Source organism: Grammomys surdaster, unplaced genomic scaffold (genome assembly GCF_004785775.1).
Source record: "Grammomys surdaster isolate TR1022 unplaced genomic scaffold, NIH_TR_1.0 348, whole genome shotgun sequence".
Lineage (NCBI taxonomy): Eukaryota > Metazoa > Chordata > Mammalia > Rodentia > Muridae > Grammomys > Grammomys surdaster.
The window spans coordinates 1,087,497-1,096,225 of record NW_021604767.1 but is presented as its reverse complement, the minus strand read 5'-3'; the positions used below and the strand labels follow the sequence as shown (position 1 = coordinate 1,096,225).

Sequence of the window (8,729 nt, the reverse complement as noted above, 5' to 3'; positions counted from 1 at the left end):
AGGTGGTAGACCAGGGAGGATCAAAGGGCCAGACTTCACAAGCGACTCCAGACCTGCCAGGAATCCTCCCGCACACCCAGTGCCCTTTGGCTTCAGTGTTTTGTACCTGTAAACTACATATGACAGTCATCGGGTCCTTTTCCTATTATATTACAAGCCAGCCAGGTGTGTGCACGCGTGTTCCCACCCCTCCCTGACCAAGTGCAAATGAGACTGTTAATTCTGACCTTGCATCTCAGCTCTGCAGCTAAAGCCCCACTTCTCTGAGACCCTCTGGGTGAGCCGCTCCGAGCCAGAGACGACAGACCCCTGTCTTTACAGTAGAGGGGCTGCGCCTGGGGGCGGAGCAGTCGGGGCAGGTTCTAGGGCACCGAGGGTGGCAAGCTCGGAGCCCGGTGGCTGTCGCTGGCGGGAGCGAGAGCTGGCTGTAGGCGGCTCCTTCCTGTGCAAACTTTTCTGTGCTCTTCCTCCTCCCGCGCTGCGCCCCGCTGCTTGCGGCCGCCTCCCCGCCCTGCCAGCCGGCCGGGGGCTCCACGAGGGGCCGCAGCGGACAGCGCAGCCCTTTGGGCCGGCTCCACCCTGACTAAGCTCGCTCCCTCCTGGCGCCTAGAGCGGATGGCGGAAGCCGGCAAGAGCCCTGTGATGTCCCCGGACCAGCCAGCAGGCCAGGAGGTGGTCGCGGCAGAGGTTCTGGACCCCGAGCCCGAGGCTCCCGGGCCACCTCTGCCTGCCCTGCGCTGGCTTCCCGGGGATCCAAGTCCCCGTGGCCGCTCCCAGAGCGACCTGTCGTCGGCCTCGAGCCGGGGCCGCCCGCTCAGAGTTCACATCTCCGGCTCAGGTAAGGGTGGCTCTTGATGGTCCGGGGTGGCCCAGGGAGGGCTAGCCACGGGCAGGTGAGGGTCGCGGTGTGGCTATCTTCCCTGGATGTCCCGGGGCAGCCATGGGGGGTGAGGGGCGAGAGCAAGGGCGAAAGCCGTCGTCCCCACATCGCCTCCTCCTGCTGAGCTGCAGAGGCTTGGTGTCCCTCGGTTGAGCAGCTGGCGACCGGTGGGTGCGCCCAAGTGGGTGCTCCTCTCTTCTGCGCCGGTGCAGCGCGGCGCGATTTCCGCGGGTTCCCCAGGACTCCCGCTTGGTTGTGCAGCGCCAGGCGGCACTGGTGTTGGCTTTGGTTCTTGGGCTAATTTGGTTCTTGGGCTAATCGGTCTTCAACACACTGTGGTCCCTATGAAGGGTGTGGTCCTCTCACTTGAGAGGTTAGCACAGGGCTTGGAAGGTAATCCTACTCACCTCTGCTTCTGAAATAGAGATTTCTTGGCAGGGGTTGCTGGTAACCGGATAGGGGATTCCAGTTTCCCTGACTGTGAAAAACCCATAGAGGTGTTAATGAGAACTTGGCCTGGCTCTGTGTGTATCTGCTGTACTGTTCTTTGGAAAGCCTGGAGCCAGTATTGCTGCTGTAGAGACAAGCCTCTGCCCTGTGTCCTCTAAGTTCAGGCAAAAACTAGGAACTTCATGGAGGCCCGATGCTGCCCAGGCTGCGCTGTGGGATGGAGGACTAATCGCTGATCTTTGTCTTTCATATCTCAGTGGTCAATGTGAAACGATGGTATGGCATATCTAGCGATGATATTATTGTCATTATTTAAGATATCCTAAGAACTGGAGAACTTTGGTCTTTTAGTTCAACAGTTTTCAAGGGCAGTTTTTTTTTGTTTGTTTTGTGTTTTTAAATGTTCAATCTGTGAGGGTTGCGTGGGAATTAGACAAGGATGGGGGATGTGAGAATGATCAGTTTCAGGAAAAATGCTTGCTGATGCGACGTGCACACCCCCACGTTCCCCTGCTGCGCCTTTTCCCACGCTCTGGAGTCTGGGGTCATGCTTTCCTTGATGATTTTTCTCCGTTTCTTTATTTGTGCATGCGCACATGCAGGCACACCTCAGAGTGCATGAAGAAGTCAGGGGCCTTGATGATCAAATCCAAATCCTGCCGCAGGCTTGGTGTCCAGTGCCTTTACCCACTAAGCCTCCTTCCCAAACCCTTCTATGATCTTGAACGCAACCTCATTTAACCAAAGCCAAGTTCTTGCTTGAAAAAAGCACATTTCAGTGCTCCTATCTCTACTTCAGCCACCTAATTCTGTTACTGTATGGTCTTTGTTACCCAATGTGTTTAGGAAGCATCAGTGGTGTGTCTGATCTGGTTTTGGAGATCACCAACTTCAAGTTGTGAGATGTCCACTGCAAGGAGTTACTTTGTGACAAGTGTTGGGTGGAAAAGCGGTTTGCCTTCTGCTTTGGGGCCAAACAGAATTGGAGCTGTAGGTGATTTTGATTGACTTTTTGAAAGATTAAAAGATTAATCATTCCGATGACCCAAAGAGACAAGTGAATATTAGATTAGCTGGTGACAGTAGATAAACAAGCATGACTGTCTCACGTTTTCGCTTTTAAGGATGGGAATTGAAGCTGCATGCTGGCGATAGCAGGGAGAGCCCTTCAAGTGTGCATGTGTGCGCATGTACCATCCCACAGTGACAGGAGCAGCTATTTCTCTCCAGGGAATCTAGTTTCCCTGTGTTGATGTAATGGATAATAGGAAGTGGCAGCTTTCGAGTCCCTTGTCCCCTGCATCACAGAATGTTGGTGCTCAGGTAGGACAGTGAACTTCTTCCAGTGAACTTCCTGTATCTCACTTTCAGAACTAAGCTTTGGGTCTCTAAAAGCAGGCTGGATATAAGCATGAACTCACCTTTCTCTGAATCAGGAAGACAACCAATGAATCCCTTCCTAATGCTTTTCCCATGACAGCCAGAGCCTCAAAGCAGGCTGGCATGTCCAAGTTGTCTTAGGAGCACAATAAAACGGTTAATCTCTTTATGACAACAGTCTTTGGCCTGATGCTGAAGCAGACCCAACTTCCTGACCCTTATGAGAAACTCTGGGCAGAGGCAGTATCTACAGCTGGGTCCTATGATTTCCAGAATCAGTCTCTGGACCAGCAGTACCGGCTTCTTTTAATCTCCCTCTCTCCCGGTCACACCTACTTGATCTGAATCTGCATGCCGAAAGATTGAAAGATTTCCCAGGCTCCTTTCTTTCTTTCAAGTTTATACTCTAAGAAGTCTTTCTTTCAGACACCAAGTTTCAGTCTTAGCGATACATAGAATCACTTGGGGAAATTGAGAACAACAAGCAAACAGTTTCTGGATGGGTCCATCTCAGGGATTCTGCTCTTGATTGGCATCAGGTACAGCCTGGGCATCAGGTAACCGTAAGGCTTAGCCAAACTGGAAACCTGCCATTCCTTTTGCCATGCAATATTGGAACACTGTAACCAGAGTTGGCCTAGGGCAAGAGAAGCTGGAAGCATACGTGCCTGCTCCCCTCTCTCCCCTGCTGCCACACCCTCCCAAGTATCTTTCCTTGCTTCCAGTCTTGATTCCACTATTTGTCAAAGAGTTCTTCCTGTGGGATCACTTAAAGTAATGAGTTATTTCCCTGGTGTTAGCCCTCTATGTTGGATGAACATCAATCAAGAAGGGAAATCATCTTTGGCAAAGCCATAGAGGAGAGAAGAAATGCAAAGAAAGATTTCCTTCTTGGGTTATGACAATAACCACTCCAAGACAAAGGACCACACTCTCATGTCTTCAACTATCATCCCGTCTCCTTCCCTAGCTTTCCGTCCTTGAAATTCAGCCCCCAAATTGCTAACTGCTGCATTTTGAGCCATCACTGCCAATCATTCTTAGAGGCCTTCTCAGGGCCAGCAGTGTATGGAGACATCCAGAGAGCCCTTGCTTCCATGGTTGTCCTGGGTTTTTGCCAAATTTTCTAAATGAAAATATCTCATAGTTTAAGGGATTTTATTTACTTTTGGATTTGTGAGCTAATTTTTCTACATAAAAATGCATGCAGCTTGTCAGCAAAAACTATTGCTTCTTAATTTAAAATCTATACAAAATGGGCAAAGGCCCAAATAATTTTGAATAAATAGACTTTGAAAATCAAGCTAGGCTTGCTTTTGAATCATAAGAGCCCAGATTGAGTTTTTTGTCTTTTTTTTTTTTAAACGTACAGGTCTCTGGAGTTAACCAAAGCTCTGGATTTCTAAAATCTAATGTTCTTGTAAATAAGAACAATGGTCAAAAGTGGAATCTTGAAATGAAGTTCTCATCGTATACACTCAAGGTTTCTCTTAACTTTTACAATAGTCTTGCTGGTCTCGTTCCTTACTCAGAGATTTACTGGAGTGGCTGCTTCTCCGTGTGCTTTTCTCCCAGGACTGTTCAGTAAGCAGAGGCTGCCAGGATACTGTGCAGGTTGTACTCCTGTTGTTAGCATCCAGCAAGTGTTGGTTCAGCTGTGAGAGGGACAGACACTGTTTTTGGACCCATGACTCAATCTCATCCAATGCAAGATGATGGTCTCTGGGCTGGCGATGCCTTCGGTCAGCAACCACGGGCATCTGCTAACTTTACATTTGGGTAATTGAGAGTGGAGGGGTTTGTGCTTGTTAGTTTTTACCAAGCAGTGGCCATCTGGTCTGAAGCTTACTTTCAGTTTTTGTCTGGTCATACAACAGCAAAGCTATCTGGATGTCAAACATGCCAATCTGGACAGCGTAAAAGGAGGTCAAGTGCAACAGGTACCAGAACATTCTAAACCAGCTCTGGTTGTGTTCTTGTCAGTCTGGGCACCTGGTGTAGACAGGTGTGCCTATCCCATCCCCACCTTTAAATGCCTTTATCTTTGCAGCTAGGCCAGAAAACTATTGTCCAGACAGAAGGTGTGCCTTCTATCTTGGCATGTTTTAAAGACATGCTTCATCTGTGAATATACCTGGCCTGAGTCCAAAACAAGAAAGTTGTCAAGAATATAGGCAACTGGTTCCTCTTCTCTGTCACTTTCTTAAGGCTGACCTGACCTCATCGGCCACAGCTTCTGCTTGACTCACTGATGGCAGGCTTTCTTCCTCTCTAGTTTGAGGCCTTTCCCCGCCCTCTCGTGAGTTCCCTCAGTCAGTTATAACACCCAGCACAGGCACAAGACCCACCCCTGGGACACCCAGACCCTTCCTTTTGTGAGCTCTTGAGTCTGTGGTTGCCTGGGGAAGGATTCTTTGTTTAAATTCTTAAGAAAGAACCTACTGTGTGAAGCGTCCTCTTACAGCAGGCTGTAAATAATAGGTCATAGGGAAGCCTGTGGATTGGCTTCCCTTGTGAGCCCATACAATTCCAAGCTGGTTTCAGCTGGTTTCAGCTGGTTTCAGAGGGTCTAGGATCCACTGTGGCAATGGGTCCATTTAACTGGAACTGAACATCAATGTTGTCCACCCATTCATTCGTTCTTTTGTTGAAGTAGTATTTCTTGATGCCACTATGCGCTAGGCACGATTCTAGACCCAGGGCATACGGAAGCAAGCAAATATGATTCTACACTCTTAGATGCAAGGCTAAAAGCACAAAAGCTTGATCACGGGTCCCTTAGGGATGTCTCTGCTGCCTCTGTCTTTGGCCCTCTAGCTTCAGAAAGGGCATGACAGCCAGAGACAGTGTTTCTCCATGGATCAAAGATGTATCATGCAGTATGGGCAGTATATTAACTTGTGATAATATAGTCACTTATAAACTAGCTGCTAGAGTCTAGCTCAGCACTCCTCTATTGTGGCTCGGAGACTGGTGTGAAGCTGGGCATTTATTCTGGGCCCTATGTGCTGCAAGAGGCGCTTTGGGCATGGGCCCATACCTTGATGTTTCATGTAATTCATTCAGTTAGGTCAAAGCTAGTGGGCCATAGACAGAGGCAACAAAGACACCCCTAAGGGACCGGTGATCGAGTGGGGGACAGAGGGCAAACAGTAAGTTAAACATGGCACAATAAGAAAGTACAAGCTATGATCAGGCTCCATGGCAGCTGTCAAAATAGCCCAGGACAGGTCCCCAGGAAGGACTTCCCAGAGACTGTAGAACTGCATTCTTGATTTCCCTACCCCACCCCACCCCACCTCCCACTCCTGCCTGCCTCTGCAGAAAGTGGAACTCAAACATGGAAATAGACACATGGAGAAAAAGAGTGTTTGGAAAAGAATCAGTATGTTAAAGCCCAAAACAACTGGCATGACCAGAGATGACTGGAGGCTGCTTGCCTTTGCTTGATGAAAGAAGAAAGAGAAGGATGTGGCAGGGAGGCCGAGGGCAGACTCTGATGTGGCTGTGTACGACTGGTCACAGGAACACATTGCTAGGGGTATTTGTGAGTCTGATGGAAATATATTCTGAATGTGTCTCCACATGTTCAACTAGAGGCCCTGAAGACAGTGAAAGAACACAGGCAGAGGAGACAAACGTAAGATCATGGTGTGGTTGTCGTCTCTACGATCTTGGCCACGTTCCTTCCCTCCATGTATTTGACTTCCTTATAGCTGACCTGGAAATGATTAGTAAGAGTAACACCTTGCTTACTAAATGACTGTGGGGGTGAAATGTGAGAAAAGAGATCTTGAACTTTAAGGCTCTGGGTAAAGTGTGTCATTTAGCATACTTCTATCGAAAGGTTTGTTAAGGTACATTAACATGGGTCTCTCACCCTTTGTACACTATGAGAGCATCACAACCAGAAGTCAGCTTTCTTTATTTTTGCGTTATTCGTGCTTAGCATAGGGCCTGGTACATATAGTACATTCAAGTGCCTGCTAAATACTTAAGGAACTGATAAAGAGCTGAATGAGGTCAGATCTTTTAATATCAAACATCTGGCAAAAAGTAGCTTAAAGTGCGCGTGCACACACACACATACACACACACACACACAGAGACAGAGAGACAGAGAGACAGAGAGACAGACAGACAGTCATAAAGAAGTTAAAGTTTTGATTCCCAAATGTTCTAAAGTGAAAAAAAAAAAAAAACAAGCAGAGGATTTAATTTGCTTTTTCAAGAGCCGCTGATGAACTCACTAGAGCTTCCAGGGAAGGGCCTATTGCACAAGGCTCACTGGGTCCCAGTCACAGGAGACAGTTTGTGAAGAGGAAGTAATGACTCTTTGTACAACCTGAGGGCAGTGGAGATGAAATCCCAGACACAGGGACTCTGCAGGCTCATGTGAATGCTCTGCTGTTACCAGATCCAAGAGTGTGCTGAAGGAGAGTCAGAAGGCAGCAGGCTGTGTCTGATCCAGTCTTGAGCTGGCTGCACACTGTCAGGCTTCATCTTCACAGCAACCCCTTTTGAGATAAGGAATCTGGTTTTTAAAAGGTGGAGGAGGGCACTCACATCCCTTGGGTGTCAGGGAAATCCTGGACCCAAACCCACATCCTCCTGACTTCAAAGTGCACACCCTTTGTCTCATGTATGCTGGAGTATCTGTCATTCCCTCATAGAAAGAGCTCAGGGAACCCCTGCACCCCCTTACCATCAAAAAGGAGAAAACTACATATTTGAAAACTCAAATATACCATTGTGAGCAAGAGCATCAGGATGAACAACTCTTTTGGACCAATTTCGCGGCTCAGTGTGAAGACCCGGGCCTAAATCCTGGAATCAGCATAAAAGCTGGACACATAATAAGAACCAGTGTAATCTCATGTCTAACTGTGATGAGAGGTGGAAACAGGGGAATGCCCACAAGTGTGCAGGTCAGCTAGCCTGGCATATGCAGTGGAATTCAACAAAACTCTTATAAGCACAGGAGGAGAGCACCAGCACCTGAGCTGGTTCTCTGATCTCCACATGTGTACCCCAGTACATATGCACTCACATCCACACACAGAAAAACACACATGCACACATGAATACATACATACACACACTGATGCTCTCTCTCATACATGCACACCCACCCACACATGAATACACTCACCTACACATGCATATCGATGTTCTCCCTCTCCCTCTCCCTCTCCCTCCCTCTCCCTCTCCCTCTCCCTCTCCCTCTCTCTCTCTCTCTCTCTCACACACACACACACACACCAATCAGAAACTCATCTGCTAAAAAAAAAATCTTTCAAGTCCTTAGCCAACTTGCTGTCCGCTCTAAGGCATATCTAACACATCAAGTGTTAGCGATATCTCAAGTCAGTACTCTTCAGGAAGCAATAATTAGATTCACCTTTTTAATTGAAAACTACTCAGGCTTAGAGTTATGAGTACAACTTGTATGTAAGGACCATAGTGCACCTCAAAGTTCAAGAGCACTTTCAGATATAGCGAAACTCAGGAGAGAAGAAAACAGCAGAAGACAGGGAGGCAGCTTCAGTGTGTGAGTCATCGCCTTTGATCACAGTAGCTGAAATCTGCACGAAGCAGTAGGCTCTACTGACTTGCCTTAGGAAAGTGTCTTAACTTACTTTGTGACCAACTAGCTAACCCTCGACATTTATGAACCTTACCTTGCAAGTTTTTCGGTGCTTCTGTGAAGTCTTGGGGGAAAAAAAACGAATGAAAAATAACTTCCTAACAGGAAGTCTCCTAACAGGAAGACTCTAAGACTTATGAAAACTTTGTCTTATGAGAAAGGTCATCTCAATGACTCTGTCTATCTTATTTTTGAGATCAATGTGTCCCTTTAGGTCTCTGAACTGTGGTTCAAGAATGTCAAAGGCACAGGTAGGACTTTGCTTTGGATCAGCAGCTCTTATATCTGAAGTATAAGTGTGCGTGCCTGTGTGTGTGTGTGTGTGTGTGTCTCTCTCTCTCTCTCTCTCTCTCTCTCTCTCTCTCTCTCTCT

At 47.7% G+C, this 8,729-nt stretch overlaps 1 protein-coding gene across 2 annotated transcripts in view; it reads left to right on the top strand.

Moving 5' to 3' along the window:
• The first annotated feature begins 615 nt into the window (after nt 1-615).
• The window catches only part of Phactr2 (phosphatase and actin regulator 2), a 263,614-nt gene continuing 255,500 nt past the window's right edge, over nt 616-8,729 (top strand). For both annotated transcript variants that reach the window (XM_028779207.1, XM_028779211.1), the window contains exon 1: nt 616-838. In XM_028779207.1, the coding sequence (XP_028635040.1) occupies nt 616-838 (223 nt within the window). The remainder of the gene's footprint in view (nt 839-8,729) is intronic.